The sequence below is a fragment of the Aethalodelphis obliquidens genome, unplaced genomic scaffold (assembly GCF_003676395.1).
Source record: "Aethalodelphis obliquidens isolate GAN/ISIS:26980383/991018 unplaced genomic scaffold, ASM367639v1 scaffold40, whole genome shotgun sequence".
NCBI lineage: Eukaryota > Metazoa > Chordata > Mammalia > Artiodactyla > Delphinidae > Aethalodelphis > Aethalodelphis obliquidens.
Window position 1 is genome coordinate 10,414,123 of NW_020837984.1, and position 20,464 is coordinate 10,434,586.

A 20,464-nucleotide genomic window follows, 5' to 3' on the forward strand; every position below is an offset into this window, starting at 1 on the left:
AGAAAATTATCAAATCACAAAGGAAGAGAGCAAGAGAAGAAGAAAGGAACAGAGAAACTACAGCACGGTCAGAAAATAATTAACAAAATGGCAATGTGTGTGTGTGTGTGTGTGTGTATAATTACTTTAAATGGAAATGGACTAAATGCTCCAATCAAAATGCATAGAATGGCTGAAGATGTATTTTTAAGTAAAAACAAAAAAAACAGGTTTCAGAGCAGTATAGGCAGATGCATAGCTGTATTTTTGTTCCTCTCCAAAGAGAAAAGAAACACATGCACACATACACACACAAATGTATACACATACACACATCTGTGTATAAATGTATAGAAAAATCTGGAAGGACACACAGTGCTTACTTTGGGTGGGACAGAGGAGTGTTATGGGTTGAATTGTGTCTCTCCCAAATTCATAGGGAGTCCTAATCTCTTTCCTCAGAATGTGAACTTATTTGGGGATAGGTCTTTACAGAGATAATCAAGTTAAAATTAGCCATTAGAGTGGACCTTAATCCAGTATGACTGATATCCTTATAAACGGGAAATTTGGACACAGAGATACACAGAGAGAGAAGATGATGTGAACAGTCCTAGCAAACTAGTATGAGGAGACACACCTTTTTAAACTTCTGTGGTGTATGACATTTTTATGACTACGTATATTACTTTTATAATAATCAGAGCCCTCCCCCAAAACTGGGGAAAAAAAAATAAGAGGGCAAGACACAATGAGAGGAAAAGGGTACAAGGCATGACTATCATGTAACTGGCTTTATTCCTCCTTTATAAATTTACAGAGCCTGTCTCCTCCTACTCTCCACCCTCTACCCCACCTCCGCCCTAGCCCCAACACTGCCCTTTAGGGGGTCAGCTTGCCTGGAAGGAACCACTAACACAGGTAGCTGCTCTAGCTGAGGAGATGGTAGGGCCCTGATTTGCGAGGTTACAACTGGTATCTGGTGGTGCAAGATGTCACCAGGGTCCTCTCCCTTCATTCCACCCATCTGGTTCGGGCCTAAACAAACAGACGAAGTGTGCTATTTCTAACCAGCTAACCCCACAAATCAGAAAGCCCAACAGGCCTGCAATCAGAGTGCCTGCAAGCAGCCGGCACACTTTTACAAGCTCTGGCCCCTCGTTCACATGGATGGCACTGTGGCAGCCTGTTTGAAAGCCACGCTCAAATAACAAACCACCCTGAATCCCTGGGAAACAGGACTCTTGTGACAACACTTTGTCCCCTGGGAAGATCTCCTGATTTTCTGGGGGGCGCCCACCGTTAAGGGTGAGTGGTAACTAGCAACGGGAGTGCAGCAGGGAGAAACAGAGGCCCAGGAGATGAGGCCACCGACTCACACCCCAAAGGCCGCAGAAGCGGAGCTGGAGGTTGAGGAAGGCGGCTCTGTAAGGCAGGTTGTGTGCACTGGCTCTTAAGGAATCAGCCAGCCCTGTGCCCTTCCGCAGCCTTCGAGGGCTGTGAAGGGATCTGGGAGGGCCAGCAACGAAGAAAAACCTAATTTAGAATTGCAGAGAGGTTCAGAAAAAGAAATCCCAACACATATTTTGTAGGTCTACATACTCACAAAATATCCACAATGGCTTCGGCCTCCTGTACTTCAAAAGATGCTGTCCTTTCCAGTTCTTGGTGTTTCCTAGGGTCCCAGAATAGAGGAGGAATTGAGGAAGGAAGGAGCATTTTGAAGCACCTCCTGAGTATTGCACTGTAACGATAGTGTGAATTGTAATCATCGAGCCTCATGACATGCTGAGGGTGGCTATTATCCCACTTGTTACACCCAGGGAAACGGAGGCTCAGAAGGGTGACATCACTTGCCCAAGGGCTAACGGCTAGTAACTATCTAATGACTAGTAATGTGTTTCTCTACCCCTGCTTCCTCACCTGTGAAGTGGAAATGAACCCTCTACTCCGAAGAGGGTTGAAGGAGATGACGGATGTAGAGCCCAGCTCCTGGCTGAGCGCACAGGGCACCAGATGACAGATGAATCCTGGAGCAGCCCGGACTGGGCAAGGCTCTTCCTGGTGCCCACTTTTCAAACCCACAAACGGAGCGGGTGGACAGAGCTATCAGTGAGGGCTGGCAAGGACCTGGGCTCTGCAGTCAGTCATCTGGTTTGGTCCTTGCCTCATGAGACCACAGGTGACCTTAGTTACTTACCCCTTCTAAGCCTCAGTTCCTCAACTTCCAATAGGGATGACAGGAGGGACGTGCCTTGGAGGGTGGCGTGAGGTCAGATCTCGGGCCCCCTGAAGCCCTGGACGTGCCTTCCAAGTTCTCTTTTTTTAAAAATCAGAGCCATTTATTCAGGATTGTCATAATCAGTAAATGAATATATACTGTCTCAGCAAACATTATTTTTCTACTTCACCAATTCTCCTTCAGAGCAATCCCCCTATTCCTTTACCATCAAACTTCTTGAAAACATGTTTTACGTTTGATGTTTTTATTGACTCCGTGTTGACTCTTCACCCCCTATTAACCTGGTTTGTGCCCCTCCCAGTCTAATGAAAGAGCTCTTATGAAGTTCTCTAATCATCTCTTAATTACCAATCTTCACGGCTTGTTTCTCTCCATTCGCTTTCTAATTCCCAGCATCTCCTGTTGCTTTTCACCTTTGCCAGTGGTTTGGAAAAGTCACCCTTTTTGGCAAGAGTCAAGACTAATGTGAAGGGACCCCTCTGCACATCTCTTTTTAAGGCCCCTACTTGGTTCTCTAGAGAAGAAGCTGAAATTTTCTTCTGTTACCCTTAAAGGACTCCACACTTTGTCACTGTAACATTTGCGTATCCAAAGATCCCATTTGGAACTGAAAGTGGGCCAAATATCACTAAAATCCAACCGCTCTGAGGAGACCAAGGATCTTGGAGTTTTAACAGTTGTGTTCTGTGAGAAACTATCTTCCAAACTCCACACAAACACACTCTTAAGGTTCAGCAGGAGTCAGTGGGAAACAACCCAGAGGAAGTACAGCGGCTCCCTCCGTGGAGCACGCTTGGGGGAAGCCAGGCCGAGGAAGAGGGGGTGTTCCCTGGGCGGTGATACAGCATTCTTTTCACTTGAGGCATCTGAGCCCAAGGAGCTGCAGTCTCCCCCGGGGAATATGACATAACCAGAGGCGGGAAGGGCCTCAAAAACAGACCGGTGTCCACACATCCTCCTCAAAAGGAAACCCCTTCCCATCCTGTGTGCGAGAGCTCCCACGTCCGCAGAGGCTCGAACGCCACCGTCTCCAGACAAACATCCCAAAGCCAGCGATCTCATAGGATGTGTTTATATTTACACGGTACATTTTAAAGCAATGGCTACATTGGTCATACATATTAGAAACCATAAAAAAAAGTTAAGAACTAAAATGTACATCATACACTTGTATATATATTTTTTACACAGAGGTAAAAAGGCTTATTATAAAAAAATCAATACAACGGGGTTTTTAGTATACAGGTAAAGAATGAATTATGCTTCAGGCACTTTAATTTGTTAATGTGAGCAAATAGCTTGGTGGTTTTTTTGGGGGGGGGGTTGGGGGGAGGTTCGGGGAAAGCTTCCAAACAAACTCTTTTGGTTAATGTTTTGTTACCACAGATACAAAAATAAAATCTGAATAATTTCTCTTAGGTGGTTGACATCAGTATGGCAAAGCTGACTGGGAAAATACTACACACTGTTCGGCTGCAGTGTGGCAATTAGAGAGAGACGTATTTACATAAATGTCCCCATGGCTGTCCTTGTACCTTCTACACAAACCAAAAAGGATACGCGGAGTAAGAGTCACTAGCGTTAACTCTTCGAAGGGGTGGAAAAGGACAAGGGGTAAAGGAAGATAGAAAGAGATAATGAATAAACAGAGAGGGCAAACAAAAGCATCTGGGATAGGTATATTCTTACTGAAATAAATAGGGACGCTTGAACTGAGGTCTAACAAAACATACATTAGTGTTGTGCTTTGTAGAGAGGAGACCTTGAGAAAGACCCTGAGAAAATGCCTCAGGACGGGGGAGAAGATGGTCTTTCGACAGCATTTGGAGGCTGGCTGAAGGTTTCTAGATGTTCTCCAGGCTGGGAAGTGGCTCTTTTCTTGCATCACCAGATTAACAGCTCTCTGCTCCTTTCCCAAACTGGAAGACCCAAACCAGTCACTTCGACAAATGAAAACGTCTACCAACAAACTCATAAGCACACTGGGTATTTACATCGGTGCTCTGATAAAGAACTGCAAAGCGCTCTCAGGTGAGCTGAAAACATTCCCAGGAAGGTAAGTGTGGCTAGCACTTTCCCAATATGATTGGCAGACTAGAAAAAAAAGTCCCTTTCCTTGGAGACTGATGTCCTGTGTGCAATTGAGAAGGGATGGGGGGAGTGGGGAGAGAGGAATGAGGCCATGCACTCAGCTGGCGATAATCACAGGAAGATCATGGTGGGAAGAGCCAGCGCTGACAAGCCTGTCCCCTATGGTCTCCACGGCGTTCTGATTGTACTATGCTAGGTACAGGTAACCACTCTTCACTTTTCCTCTTTCTGCAATAACATTTGGCTATTCCTTGCAATATATTAGAAAAATACTCTTTTCCAGCTAATTAGAAGCCTCCTATGTGGCAAGGCGACAGGTGGACCCAGCCTGCTGACCTAACCATCCGTGCACCCAAAGTGGCAAGTTTGGGTTTGCAGGAGAAAGACACTTAGGCATCGGAAGGGTTTTTACATATGGCCTTGTTTTTTCCCAAGTGTAAACGAAGAATTTGGTGACGTGAAATTGAGTCCAAAATGAAAACAAAAACACAAACCCATGAACAAAATGCAACCCACCACTCTTCAAATTGATGACATTTAAAATTTCCCCCAGTTAATAATAGAAAATAGCCACTGGGGGGAAGAAAGCTCCCATAAGTTTTATTTACAACCTTTAGCGTTTCTCAACTGGACCGTGTTCGGGAGAACACTGGTTTGGTTTGAAGAGACTATTTGGTTTGCAAAACAATAAGCAAAATTCCTTACTTCATTAGCGGTTTCTTCTGATATTGCTAAATTTTTACAAGTGGCGGTGACATAATTTTAAAAAGTTCTCCTTTAGGGGTAACCAGGGAGGCTCGGAGAAACCTGGAATCCCCTTTCTAGCCCTGGTCTGAGAGGATGCGATGAAGTTTAAAGAATTTTCCTGATTCTCGCAAGTTAATCTGAAGTTAAGGCTCAGTTCTCAGTCATTTTACGAGAGAATGTTTTGCATCAGTGAGTAACTGACCGACTTTTTTGGGGGGAAGGGTGTGGAGACAGAAGATGATGATGGGCTCAAGGTAGAAACTGCAGCTTACATGGGAAGTTTGGCTTTAGAAAAGTTAAAGCGATCTCGTTTTGTGGTAGAAGTTTGTTAACTAGCTCACCTCCTATACATAATCACTGACTGCAGGTTAAAATACATCTGGCAGGGTTTCATCATTCTGACATTCCACTTCCACAGGAACCTGAGGAAGCAAACTCGTCAGCCACAGGCAAGCTCAACCAAGAGAAAGATGGTCTTCGGAGCTCCTGGAAAAACCAACGACAAAACCCACCCAAAAATCAGCAGTTCCCACTGAAGGTGCCTTGGAACTGGAAGAGGTGGGCAGGAAGGACATGAAATCAACACCTGGATGATGAGACGGTTAGCTTGATTACAGATTGTTAATAATACACGAGGGTCTAGGCGGCGGTTCCTCGCCTTAGAACACTGTGTGCGCACACGTGGGTGAGACTGATGCAGGGGTGCAGAGTCCACCAGGCAGGTTCCCCAGGCTGGAACGGCGCCTTGGGTACCCAGGAGCGGGCAGAGATGAGAGGATGGAGGAGACAAGTCCCCTTAGGGCTGTGGATGGAGGGCGGTGGGGAGGGAAACCGAGTCACACAGCTGCTTTGTGCTTCCCACCACAGCACCTGCACATCACTCCGCAGTGGTAGCAGGCCCGCAGGGGCAGGTAACAGCACATACAGGGGGCCAAGAAAGACAAGGCGATAAGGGCCATCCACCGGAGGCAAAACTTCTCGTCGCTAGTATCGCACGAGCACGGGTCTGTATAGTCCCCCTCGGGGTCTGACATACAGTGATAGAGCATGCTGTCCGCACACCACATACAGCTCACCCGGCGGATGCAAGTTCTCACGGAGTCGGGCGCGTCCTGACAGTGGCCCCTCCGGTTCTCCTCGTGGTTGAACATGTCGCGGCAGTACTCGCACCGAGAGCGCTCCCCGTCCTCTTTCCGCCGCCGGGACTTGCCCCGGGAGGGCTGGGTCTTGATCACGCTGCCTCCGCGCCCTTTAGGGTCCTCACCGAGGCCAAAGTCTGAGGAGTCCACGTAGGGGTAGTTGTAGTCGTGCTTGGGGACCTCGCCCTTGGCGAAGCGCACGTAGGAGTCCGCGTCCTCCGAGGGGTCCAGGTATTTGCCCCTCACCGGCGCGTGCCGGTAATCCTCGTAGCCCGTCATCCAGATCTTCTCCCGGGGGTTGATGCGCACGATCTCCTCGTCGTCGTCCGGGAAGCTCACCTGGCGGTAGGGCCTTGGCATCGGCTGCCCCAGGAAAAAGGAGGCGTTACTTCATAGCAGTGGCAAAACAAACCTCCGATACGCATCTTTCACCTTGGCAAAGGCATTGCTTTAAGGAACTGACCCATCCTGTAATTACTGAACAGCTTGTGGGTCAAAGATGTATTTCAAATTGTGAGTCCCAATCCCTTCCTGGGTCAGGAAGTCAATTTAATGGGTGGAGACCAGCATTTCCTCCCTTTCTGTTGCAGTATTTCCATATATGGGGGGGGGGGGAGTATACACAGCGTAAGAGTAAAGTGAATTTTCAGAAGCTGGACATGCCCAGATCAGAAAGCAGAACTTGAGGCCTCCCTAGAATATCCTCAACCTCCCTTCTGTGACCCCCACCCCTAAGGTAAGGAACAGTGACCCCTAAGGAACATTGATTTCTAACAGCTTAGATTAGTTTCCTAACAGCTTAGATTAGTTTCACCTGTTTTTGTACAGCATGCTCTCTTTTTTAAGACTGGTTTCTTTTTTGTTCAGAGAAACAGCAGAACACTGGAGTGCACTGCATGTTACAAGGTAAGTACCCTTGTTATCTTTGTGTACATAACATGTGCCTACTGGGCCATGATATAAAACGCATGTGTCACTGTGGGTCACGTGCAAAACAGCAAACTATGAGGCTCAGAAGTACCTTGTAATCTGGCTGGGAAGATAAGATGTTGAGATATGTTGAGATATGCAAAGGGTAAGAGTACAGGCTCCAGAGGCCAACTGTGTTTGAATCCTGCCAGGATCTCACAGGTGGTGAGCAGCAGAGCTGGAATCTGAGCCCGGGATGGCCCAACCCAGGGCCACACCCTCTAGCCTTCAAACCCAACCTGCATCCCTTAGGGAGGAATAGTCATCTCTGCAGGTTGTCCCGTTACAGTTTGCATCAGTGCCTTGTCCAGAGGAGCAGGTGCTGAATACATAGTTATTGAGTGGATGCAGGTAAGCCTGCCTTGCACAGGGCATCCCAGTTGTGGCAAACAATGAGATTTTCCACCTTCGACGCCCTTTGAGCATGAAGGCTTTTTTGTACGCGGGCCTCTCACTGCTGCGGCCTCTCCCGCTGCAGAGCACAGGCTCCGGACATGTAGGCCCAGTGGCCATGACTCACAGGCCCAGCCGCTCCGCGGCATGTGGGATCTTCCCGGACCAGGGCACGAACCCGTGCCCCCTGCATCAGCAGGCAGACTCTCAACCACTGCGCCACCAGGGAAGCCCCGAGCATGAAGGCTTTTTAAGGGATGAGGAGCATGGCTCTGAGCAAACCCACTGGAGTGGAATTCGCACCATGAAATTTACCAGCAAGTCGCTAAGCCTCAGACTTGGTTTCCCTGACGAGCAAACTGCATAGGGCTACTGCTACTGAAAGAATGAAGAGAAAGAATCTGTGCGGTGTCAGCATAGGGCCGGTCACACAGGATGTGCTTGGTACCTGTTGCCAATATTGTCCTAGAATTTATCACATGGTGATTAGCTTTACTCATCACTTCCCACCAGAGCAAGGGCCACGTCTCACAGGCTCTGATTTGCCCTAATTCCTGCCAGATTCTTCATGTCAGAGTTTCCCCAACTTTGGAAAATCACAATCCTTCATTATTTATTTCAAAACAAATCTTGGGAGCTGACACAGACTTTGCTAATAATTTATTTTGCAAAGTAAGGAGAATCAAAAAGTCAATTCCCATCTATTGCTCCCATAATGTGATTTTAAAAAAGAACTTTTAATGCCAAAAATATTAGGAAGCACACACAGTAAAATGGATTTTGAAAAAAAGTCATATAAATCTATGTTATAAAACCTCAGTGCCTCATGCTTTTTCTCTTTTCAAAGCAGACTGGTGGCCACATCACCCACGTGGGCACCCGTCCACACCCCACAGTTTGAGAACCTGCTCTGAAAAACGGCCGCTTGGTAAATATTTGTTGAATTACTGAATTCCAGCTACAGCTCCCCAAGCAAGCCTGGGCCTGCAGCCCGCGATGCCAGGGCGCTCAAGCCAAGTGTACAGTATTCTGTGGTCCCAATCGCAGTCCTGTGCTTTCACACAAAGCCGGGAGGCCCTTTGGACACAGGAACGCATAGTGTTAGCGTATGCTAAGGCACAGTATGCTACCAGGAGGTAGCACAGTGTCCTGCGTGAGCGGAGACCTGCATTTGCATCTTCTTCCAGCAGGGACTCTGTCTCCCTAAGCCTCGAGCGTCCCCATCTCTCAACTGGGGATGCGGAGGACCTGCTTGTGGGTGATTTGTGAGGATTAAAGGAGATAAAGCACATGAAGGGCTTGGCGAGGTGCCCGGCGCACAGAAGACTCTGCGTTGAGGGTGAGTCGCCTGCACCACCTCCAATATGGGGGCGGAGGTACTAAGCAGGAGAAGAGGCCTAGGCTCTGGCGTGTGGCTGAACGCCAGGGGAAGGAGGCTGTTCCGGGATCAGGAGCCGCCCACCCCATGACCCCCCAGGAACGAGACCGCCGCTCACCTGTTCGAGGTGATAGTGGTCCGTGGGGTATGGGTCGTGGAGGTGGCCCAGGGTATAAATCCTCCGGTGCTCACAGGACGTGGGGGAGGAGACTGTGCGAGGAGGTTGTTCCCTCTTCTGAGACGAATTAGAAGAACTGTCTGTAGCTGTCTGTGTAGAAGGAGATAGCCGTGAGTTAATTAAAAAAACAAAAACCAAACCCGCACAAAAACCTAACACACCGTCTATGCACACTGGTGGCGTCTCGCTGGATCCCCCAGAATCTTGAGTTTATCCTGGCTATGGGAGGCCAGAGGACCCCTGAAGGGCCAGGTTGTTTAAACACGGCGGGCAGAGAAACCCAGCCACAGACCCTGGAAAGCTGGGTTTGTTTTCTCAAACTGTGGGAGCAGTGACCGGCTTTGGGGAAGGGCTCACCGCACCAGGCCTGCTGCTGGTGCGCTCCAGCTGGATCAAGAATGGTCACCTGTTTGTGGCCCTGGCTGCGAGGTCCTCGGGTAAGCAGAGGAGATGCAAACGGGCAAGAATCAAACCCATATGTTCCTTTGTGGGGCTAATCCCAGCCTGGGGACGTCTCAGAGATGAAGGATACCTCGGGGGTATCATAGGTACTGGCTTTCCAGGAAGAAATTTTGTAATCTTCGGCTCGGAGGCAAGCCTGGCGGGGTCACCATCTCTGGAGAGGGAGAGCAGAGCTGTTTTCCCAGTAGAGGCGACGAGTTCAGATTGGAGCCTGCATGATGGTGTCTTAGGAAGGTGATCAGCTATCAGAATGGACTGTGGCTGTGGACAGAGCACAGGCCCTCTCGCCTCCCTGTATGCCCACCACCTAAGTGCTCCATGCTCCCCGGTGACCCCAGGTGACGGTCTCATAAAGACTTTTGTCAAGTACAGCTGACAACTGCCTTTAAAACCAGGGCCCCTCAGAATTCTCACTACACCTCTACTTCCTTAGAGTGATGGACCCCACCCGCCCCTTTTTTTTCCGCAAATAAATGCAAAGGTTTTCCTTGATATCTAGGTGTCCTGTTTCTGGTAAATATCTAGGAACTCCTCCTTTGCTGTTGCTTCTCACTCTTATATTCCCCTTATCGTATTTGCTTATTTATCTCCTTTTATTTTCCTGTTTTTTGTTCGTGTCATAGATCCTCCAAAGAGCAAGGTAAGGTTGAAACAAATAGACTTATAAAAGTTATTCCCCCCCCCATTTATAAAGTAATAAATGCTTAGAAAAATGGGAGTATAAGTATCCCGGAAAAAGAAAAGACACCCGTATTTCCATCATGCAGCACAACTGATGTTAATTTTTAAAACCTGGTGGACACGTGCAGCATGCCTTGGGAAACCCAAGCCTCCTGGATTTTTCTTTGATTCTGTTTGGTTCATGTGCTGCAGGGCTGATGCTGTTTCCAGTCCCACAATCCAGTGACTAATTCAGATATGGACACCCACACAGTCCTCCCTGAGGCAATATGGAGAGATTTCTGATGGAGAGGTCAGAAAAGATGCTGTCTGTCTCTATCTCTGAAGTTAAGAGCTAAGGGTCCTGTAAGCCTGGAATCCTGGTGAGGCAGCAGGGAAAGAAACTGTGTGAGGAGGAAGTGAGGCAAAACCAAGGGAAGAAGGCCCCCGCAGACACCGCTTGAGCTTCTAGATCCCTCCAAGCCTGAATCCTGATCCACCCTAAGATGTCCCAAAGGTAAGAGCCAACTCCCTTTGATAATTTAACCCAGAATGCGTTGGGTTCGTCCCTTGGGTGCACCTTTCCCCCATTCCCGATTCCTTCTCTGTGGCAGCCTTCCACCTGCATCCCATTCCTGGCCTCTCTCTTGCCTCACTCCTCTGCAGCAGGTGGAATGGAACAGGGTGTCCAGAGCCTGCTACTTCCCTCCTCTACCTCTTGGGAGCCACCCAACTGGCAAATTGCATGTGCTGGCAACCATTCTTGGGACAGTGCGGTCTACTTGGAGGTCGAGGGCCCACCCCACTGCGGGGAGGGTGTGGAGACCCCAGCGCACGTGTGCCTGGTGGGGCAGGTCTGTCTAATCCTGGGGTCCGTTCCTGGAATGTCCACTTCCCACAGGTGTAAGCCAGCACTAACCTCATCAGTAAAGAAAGGGCTCCTATCGTTTTTTCTCAATTGGTTCAGAACTCAGATAGGAAAGAGTTGCTATTTACCCCTCAAATCCCAGCAACTGAAAGAGACCAGACTGATACACAAGAATTTTTACTTTCTTCCAAACTCTGGTCTGTCCTCCAAGTCTCACCCACCCTTTCCTTATGTCTTTGCAGATCCTGCCTCCCTCTCTTCACACACCGGTGGTTGCAAGTTGACAGCACGACAAAGCAAACAACCCTTAACAGTCTCACATTATGTGAAGGCTTATGATGTGCCAGGCCCTGGCTACATGTGAACACCACTGCAGGCAAAATATTGTCTCCACATCACACTCAGGAAAACACAGACTCGGAGAAATTCGGGATCCTGCCGACCGGTGGCAGGCAACCACTGGCAGAGCTGGACAGAAATGCAGACCCTGCCCTCCAAGCGCGGTGGGATCTCAACACACCACATCGCTGCTTTGCAAACCCTGGAGAGCCCACGCCAGTGCCTGCTCTGTGTTAATCTTGGTGAGATTAATACGAGTACAACTATTCCAAGTAAGACAGTGTGCCCTGACTCATACAAACTCAGGAGAAAAGGGGATGGTGTCTCAGAATACAAAGGTTTCAAAATAAAATGGACAACCTGGAAGAAATGGACAAATTCTTAGAAATGCACAACCTGCCAAGACTGAATCAAGAAGAAATAGAAAATATGAACAGACCAATCACAAGCACTGAAATTGAAACTGTGATTAAAATTCTTCCAACAAACAAAAGCCCAGGACCAGACTGCTTCACAGGCGAATTCTATCAAACATTTAGAGAAGAGCTAACACCTATCCATCTCAAACTCTTCCAAAATATAGCAGAGGGAGGAACACTCCCAAACTCATTCTATGAGGCCACCATCACCCTGATACCAAAACCAGACAAGGATGTCACAAAGAAAGAAAACTACAGGCCAATATCATTGATGAACATAGATGCAAAAATCCTCAACAGAATACTAGCAAACAGAATCCAACAGCACATTAAAAGGATCATACACCATGATCAAGTGGGGTTTATTCCAGGAATGCAAGGATTCTTCAATATACGCAACTCAATCAACGTGATACACCATGTTAACAAACTGAAGGAGAAAAACCATATGATCATCTCAATAGATGCAGAGAAAGCTTTCGACAAAATTCAACACCCATTTATGATAAAAACTCTGCAGAAAGTAGGCATAGAGGGAACTTTCCTCAACATAATAAAGGCTACATATGACAAACCCACAGCCAACATCGTCCTCAATGGTGAAAAACTGAAAGCATTTCCACTAAGATCAGCAACAAGACAAAGTTGCCCACTCTCACCACTCTTATTCAACATAGTTTTGGAAGTTTTAGCCACGGGAATCAGAGAAGAAAAGGAAATAAAAGGAATCCAAATTGGAAAAGAAGTAAAGCTGTCACTGTTTGCAGATGACATGATACTATACATAGAGAATCCTAAAGATGCTACCAGAAAACTACTAGAGCTAATCAATGAATTTGGTAAAGTAGCAGGATACAAAATCAATGCACAGAAATCTCTGGCATTCCTATACACTCATGATGAAAAATCTGAAAGCGAAATCAAGAAAACACTCCCATTTACCACTGCAACAAAAAGAATAAAATATCTAGGAATAAACCTACCTAAGGAGACAAAAGACCTGTATGCAGAAAATTATAAGACACAGATGAGAGAAATTAAAGATGATACAAATAGATGGAGATATACCATGTTCTTGGATTGGAAGAATCAACATTGTGAAAATGACTCTACTACGCAAAGCAATCTACAGATTCAATGCAATCCCTATCAAACTACCACTGGCATTTTTCACAGAACTAGAAAAAAACATTTCACAATTTGTATGGAAACACAAAAGACCCCGAATAGCCAAAGCAATCTGGAGAACGTAAAACGGAGCTGGAGGAATCAGGCTCCCTGACTTCAGGCTATACTATAAAGCTACAGTAATCAAGACAGTATGGTGCTGGCACAGAAACTGAAAGATAGATCAATGGAACAGGATAGAAAGCCCAGAGATAAAGCCACGCACATATGGTCACCTTATCTTTGACAAAGGAGGCAGAAATGTACAGTGGAGAAAGGACAGCCTCTTCAATAAGTGGTGCTGGGAAAACTGGACAGGTACATGTAAAAGTATGAGATTAGATCACTCCCTAACACCATACACAAAAATAAGCTCAAAATGGATTAAAGACCTAAATGTAAGGCCAGAAACTATCAAACTCTTAGAGGAAAACATAGGCAGAACACTCTATGACATAAATCACAGCAAGATCCTTTTTGACCCACCTCCTAGAGAAATGGAAATAAAAACAAACAAATGGGACCTAATGAAACTTCAAAGCTTTTGCACAGCGAAGGAAACCATAAACAAGACCAAAAGACAACCCTCAGAATGGGAGAAAATATTTGCAAATGAAGCAACTGACAAAGGAGTAATCTCCAAAATTTATAAGCAGCTCATGCAGCTCAATAACAAAGAAACAAACAACCCAATCCAAAAATGGGCAGAAGACCTAAATAGACATTTCTCCAAAGAAGATATACAGATTGCCAACAAACACATGAAAGGATGCTCAACATCACTAATCATCAGAGAAATGCAAATCAAAGCTACAATGAGATATCATCTCACACAAGTCAGAATGGCCATCATCAAAAAATCTAGAAACAGTAAATGCTGGAGAGGGTGTGGAGAAAAGGGAACCCTCTTGCACTGTTGGTGGGAATGTAAATTGATACAGCCACTGTGGAGAACAGTATGGAGGTTCCTTAAATAACTACAAATAGAACTACCATATGACCCAGCATATACCCTGAGAAAACCATAATTCAAAAAGAGTCATGTACCAAAATGTTCATTGCAGCTCTATTTACAATAGCCCAGAGATGGAAACAACCTAAGTGTCCATCATCGGATGAATGGATAAAGAAGATGTGGTACATATATACAATTGCATATTACTCAGCCATAGAAAGAAATGAAATTGAGCTATTTGTAGTGAGGTGGATGGACCTAGAGTCTGTCATACAGAGTGAAGTAAGTCAGAAGGAGAGAGACAAATACCGTACGCTCACACATATATATGGAATTTAAGAAAAAAAAATACTGTCATGAAGAACCTAGGGGTATGACAGGAATAAAGACTGTGTCCTACTAGACCTACTAGAGAATGGCCTTGAGGATATGGGGAGGGGGAAGGGGAAGGTGTGACAAAGCGAGAGAGAGGCATGGACATATATACACTACCAAGCGTAAGGTAGATAGCTAGTGGGAAGCAGCCGCATAGCACAGGGATATCAGCTCGGTGCTTTGTGACCGCCTGGAGGGGTGGGATAGGGAGGGTGGGAGGGAGGGAGACGCAAGCGGGAAGAGATATGGGAACATATGTATATGTATAACTGATTCACTTTGTTATAGAGCAGAAACTAACACACCATTGTAAAGCAATTATACTCCAATAAAGATGTTAAGAATACAAAGGTTTCTACAGATCTCAATAAATACTTTCCGAATCAGTAGATAAGGGCCCTTCAGTATGATTCAAATCTCAAGGGTTAAACTCTTATCCAACACCCGTGTGCCAGGCACGTCTTAGGTTAGAAGCTACCCTCGTACTAAACACTGTAATACACACTTGCCATTTAGTTCTTGGAAACTCAGTGAACACATCCCTCACCTGGTGTTAGTCACCTGAATCCACCCTGTTTTCTGTGACCTGTGTCCAGGTTAACAATGTAGGGAAAGTCATTCTGAGAAATCAGGCACACCCGGTATTTCCTAGTACTCCTAAGCCAATCAGACTCTCCCTTCCAATGCTCCCATCTTTCCTCCCCAGCCCCGGCCAGCCTCTTCCCACTGTAAAGTGCAAAGTTCCTGGACAATTTTCTGACAATTCAGAGAACGTGAGACTGAGAAAGGCCTTTCGAAGTCTCCTACTCTGACAACGAATCTGTACAGAGGAGCGGTGAAGCCAGAAGGCTGAGGTGTGCCCCCAGTTTACCGCCTCCTGCGGGGAGGTCCCAGCCCGGCCCACAGCCTCCTGCCGCCAGCCTGCTCTGGGCTTAGAGCACGCAGGAGAGGTTCCATCGGAAGCTGAGGCTTTCCATCTCTGCTATCAGATAAATCTTGTCAAGAGGCTCAAGTGACCTACCAACAGAAGGAATGTACTATCAGGGTATCTCCAAGAGAGGCGAGAGGAAAAACCTTTCATCACACGTACCTCTGGACTGGTGCCCCCTTCCCTGCTCGTGGAGAAAAGCAGCCACTAGGCTGTGCACATCCGCACATCAACAAGCAAGATTCTAGAACGTGTCTCTGTTACTTGTGTGCACAAGCTAATGACACCCACCAACCTACCAATCGGAGAGCTTCACCTTCAACCTGGAAAGACTGGCTGCGTTTTCAGCTCGCCTTGGTGGTGGGGCGAGGGAATCTCGGAAGTGCTGCAGGTTTGAGCTCAAGAAGAACAAAAGCAGAGGTCCTCTGTGCTTGGGGACCTTAGGCTCCTTAGTGGGGTGGCTTCAGCGGCAGGTTTCCTGAGTCAGAGCAGGCAGTGCCAGCCTTTGATGCCACCCACTGTGAACAAGGCCAGACACTGCCACTGCGGCGCCGCCCACTTGTAGGAGGTCCCGTGTGACCGGAAGCAGTGCGCACAACCACTGTCACCTGCAAATGTACCCGCCAAAAAAACTTGCCTCTGGGTTTGCGTTCGACTCCAGCTCAGTGTCAATGCTCTGTTAAAAAGATGTCCAATTAAGAAGGCTGTAACCTAACATGAGGCACTGAACAACAGAAATGCGATGGAATGTTATAATGCTAAAAAACAGGGTCTCAGCCCAGGCAGACTGGATTTGAATCAATTCTCTGCTAATTATAAGTTGTCTGATTTTGGTCAAGGTGACCTCTAACTCCAGTGTTCACATCTGCAAAATGGAGCAAAAATTGTCCTCAGGGTTACTGCAAAAACGAAATGAGATTAAGCATTTCCATTTTCTAAACAGTCACTACTGATTATATAGAAAAGTTACTGATCCTGTGGATCGGGTCCCCTTGCTTAACTCATAAAAATTCAAATGCTTTATCCAGTGATTCTCTGGACTTTTCTAAGCAAATCCTGTCACCCACAAAAGATAGTCTGGTCTCCTTTCCAATATTTGTACCTTCTTTTTCTTGCCTTACTACATTTTGCCAGGGTTTCCAGCATGATATGGAAAACCAGAATGTCTCTGTTTGTCTTGAACCTAACTTTGGTGGGACTTCTAATGATTCTCTGTTATATATAATGTTTCCAGATAACTGGAGTGATTATAAAGTTCCCAAAGTTTTGGACTTCCCTGGTGGCACAGTGGTTAAGAATCCTCCTGCCAATGCAGGGGACACGGGTTCAAGCCCTGGGCCAGGAAGATCCCACATGCCGCGGAGCAACTAAGCCCGTGCGCCACAACGACTAAGCCTGCGCTCTAGAGCCTGCGAGCCGCAACTACTGAACCCTCATGCCACAACTACTGAAGCCCATGCTCCTAGAGCCCATGCTCCGCAACAAGAGAAGCCACCGCAGTGAGAAGCACGCGCACTGCAACGAAGAGTAGCCCCTGCTCGCCGCAACTAGAGAAAGCCCGTGTGCGGCAACAAAGACCCAAAGCAGCCAAAAATAAATAAATAAATTTATAAAGTTCCAAAAGTTTCCTTGGATTCTAGATTGCTAAGAGTTTTCACCAAAAGATGTTGGATGTAACCAGATGGTTTTTCTGTGTCTACTGAGATGACTACAGTCTCTCACCTTTGTTTCATTAATGCATGAATCAAACAGTTAAACTCTGCGAATATAAACCATCTTTACATGCCTGGGATACGATCTACTCTACTGGTCTTTCATTACATTTGTTTTATAAATATTTGATGTGATTTGGTAATATTTTACTTTAAAACGTTACGTCTAGATTCATAAGTGAGTTTGGCCCCTGTTTTTCCTCTACTTGAGCTCATCTTGCTAATTTTTGCAGCAGGGTTATGCTAGTCCTGTCAGCTGAGCTAGGCAGTGTTCTACCTTTTTCTATACTTTGGAACAATATCTATAACATGGAAGTTCTTTAAAAAAAAAAAAATTGAAGTACAGTTGATTTACAATATTGTGTTAGTTTCAGGTGTACAGCAAAGTGATTCAGACACATACATTTTTTCAGATTATTTTCCATTATAGGTTATTACAAGATATTAAATATGGTTCCTTGTGCTATACAGTACATCCTTGCTGCTTATCTATTTTATGTATGGGAGTTACGTTTCTTAACCACCTAAATTTGGTCCCCCTTTTAAGGGGTATACCTTTGACTACATTTTCAAATTTTTCTGTGGTTATATTAAAACACATATTTTGAGTAATAAGCTTTGCATGGCCTGGTCCTAAAGGCAGTAATCTGAGACAAGAGTTTAATAAGGAAGCACAGGAGGCTGAGAAAAAGAAAGGGAAAGGAGGTGGAAGCAAGAGTCAGAGGGCACTAACATGAAAGAGTGGGCCCCTCCAACCTTAATAAAATAGAGACACGACCAGCCTGATCAAGTCCACACTGGTAGGGAAAACACTGGGAGGCTGGCAACCAACCATTAATTTTCTCCTCTCTCTTGGGGATGGAGGCACATGGGACGGATGCCACCTCCAGAGAGGCAAGCAAACAAGTACAGCTGCTTGATCCTCTCTGTATCCCCAGGAGCACATGAGCTGATGTGAACACGCAGCTTGTAGAGCCAAGCCTGATCCGAGCAGCCATTTCTGGGGAGTGACAGGCCTATGTGTTTTGAATGAGGCATAGAAAACGAAGTGAAGAAACTCTTTAAGGAGCTAATCTGCGCCATCCAGGAATCATACAGAAACGTTAAGCAAAAATAGCACTCCTCGGAGGGAACTGGGAAACCTCGACTCTAGGCCAGGCTAGGCCACGTGTCTTGGGCCAGGTGTTAACCTCTGTGGGCCACAGCGTCCTCATGTGTAAAACAGCGAGTCGCCCTGGATGATCTCCAAGGGCTGTTTGAGTTCTAAAACTTTTCTGTGTAATCGTTCTGGCTTCCTCCTCAGAACGTTACAGAGGAGTCAGACTATTGCTTAGTTGATTCGAGAGCCACAGGATGGATGCCAACTATACCTCAATAAAAAGTAAATAAAATAAGAAGTCATCACCACACAGGAAAAAAAGCTGCAGGATTAATTCAGGCTGACAAAAGCAGAATTCTGCCCTGTCTTGTAGATGCTGCGGAATCTTTTTTTGGCTGTACCCTGCGCCCTGTGCAGGATCTTAGTTCCCTGACCAGGGATCGAATCTGGGCCCCCTGCAGTGGCAGTGCAGAGTCCTCACCACTGGACTGCCAGGGAATTCCCGATGTTTTGAATTTTTAAAGACAGCTAGCTAGTAGTTATGACCCCAATTTGTATTATTTTTACTGCAATCTACCACTAAAATAGATTTCAGCCACTGATACAACCAAAGCAATATTCAATATTCTTCCTGTTGCAGGGGCTTCCATTTAATTTTTTTAAAAAGCATGTATGCACATGTGCATTTATATATAAGTATATAGCATTCTCCTCAGCCTCGGGCTGGGAGATGAGACTGATCTCATGGAAGTCTGGGCATCTTCTGCCTCTCAGAAGACAGTAAACTGTTCTGGGCGTCAGGAGACTGCCGGCTCCGGTGGTTTGGCGCTGAGTTGTCGTTTCTAACTCTTCAGCAAAGCAAGCCTTTCCCCTCAGTAGCTGTTAGACTGGCAGGCCTATGGCTAATCCTTTTCCCTTTGGTAAACAGGAACTTGTCCCCCATTCTGTCAACAGGTCGCACTGGCTCACCTGTCCTCAGGGCCTACATTGGTTCCAGGTGTCCTCTTTCAAAGAGGCAAGCAGAGCAGGAAATCTTTTACGGCTCCAGCTAGCAGGCAGTGTGGGTCTAAGAGGCTGCTGGTGGGGGGAAAGGAGATGACTCTGTCCTAGACTCTAAGATATTATTCTGTCCAGGACCCGGAGGGTAGATAAAGTGGGCATTCTTCTACGGTGAAAAACAACAACAAAACCAAAATTCCCACACATTAAAAAAAAAACACAAGTTTTGGGGCTTCCCTGGTGGCGCAGTGGTTAAGAATCCGTCTGCCAATGCAGGGGACACGGGTTCGAGCCCTGGTCCGGGAAGATCCTACACGCCGTGGAGCAACTAAGCCTGCGCGCCACAACTACTGAAGCCTGCGTACTCTAGAGCCCATGCTCCGCAACAAGAGAAGCCAGCACACTGCAACGAAGAGTAGCCCCCGCTCGCCACAACTAGAGAAAGCCCGCACGCAGCAACGAAGACCCAACGCAGCCAAAAATAAAAAAATTTATAGGAAAAACAGCTTTATGTTTCTAAATTTTGAAATTAGGTGAAATTTTGACATGAAAGGAAAGGACTCTGATAAACCCACAGCTTAGCTTCACTGGCAGGGCTGTGATCAGGAAGCGGGTTTCAGGTAACCTTGAACATGTACTCTGCATGAATTAATAAAATGGAAATAGTAGTATATTACTATCCACAGCTTAAAAAGATGAGATGATACATGTGTAAGTGAAGAAAGACACAAGTTGGTGGACTACCAAAATGCCTTTGGGCTTCCTGAAATTGAGAGCATCTCAAAGCTTTTGTTTGAACCTTAGACATTTAATTGCTTTAATTTAGCCACTGTAGGTATTACGTGTTGAATAAAAAGATCCTCCTCTTACTGTGCAATGTGAGCTTGATAATTACTGGCATTCAGAAGATAAAGCAGCTCCCACCCATCTTCTGAGAACTTCCATGCCACCCCATGCAGTGCTGGGTCTCAGCCAGCAGCATTAATGGGACGCCGCTCCCTGGTGTCATCCACAAAGCATAGCTGTCCTTCCCCCAAAACATTTTTGCTTTTCTTAACAAACCGCCATAGATTAGTTCCACTAGTCAAACTCTGTAGAGGTACTTTACATTTCAACCTATTTTCTCTTTTACTTATTCTGTTCCTGCACCACTCTATCCCAGTCCCTTAATTCCAAGGGTAAAGACAACAGAAACATTTTTTTTTTTTTTTTTTTTTTTTTTGCGGTACGCGGGCCTCTCACTGTTGTGGCCTCTCCTGTTACGGAGCACAGGCTCCGGACGCGCAGGCTCAGCGGCCATGGCTCACGGGCCCAGCCGCTCCGCGGCATGTGGGATCTTCCCGGACCGGGGTACGAACCTGTGTC

The 20,464-nt window shown here is 46.4% G+C and overlaps 1 protein-coding gene across 2 annotated transcripts in view; it reads right to left on the reverse strand.

Annotated features, from left to right (window-relative positions):
- Nucleotides 1-3,279: 3,279 nt before the first annotated feature.
- Nucleotides 3,280-20,464, reverse strand: part of SPRED2 (sprouty related EVH1 domain containing 2) — a 121,536-nt gene continuing 104,351 nt past the window's right edge. For both annotated transcript variants that reach the window (XM_027131853.1, XM_027131854.1), the window contains exons 5-6: nucleotides 9,057-9,206; nucleotides 3,280-6,561 (exon numbers count right to left, since the gene is read on the reverse strand). In XM_027131853.1, coding sequence (XP_026987654.1) covers nucleotides 5,896-6,561; nucleotides 9,057-9,206 — 816 coding nt within the window. In that variant the 3' untranslated portion in view covers nucleotides 3,280-5,895. The remainder of the gene's footprint in view (nucleotides 6,562-9,056; nucleotides 9,207-20,464) is intronic.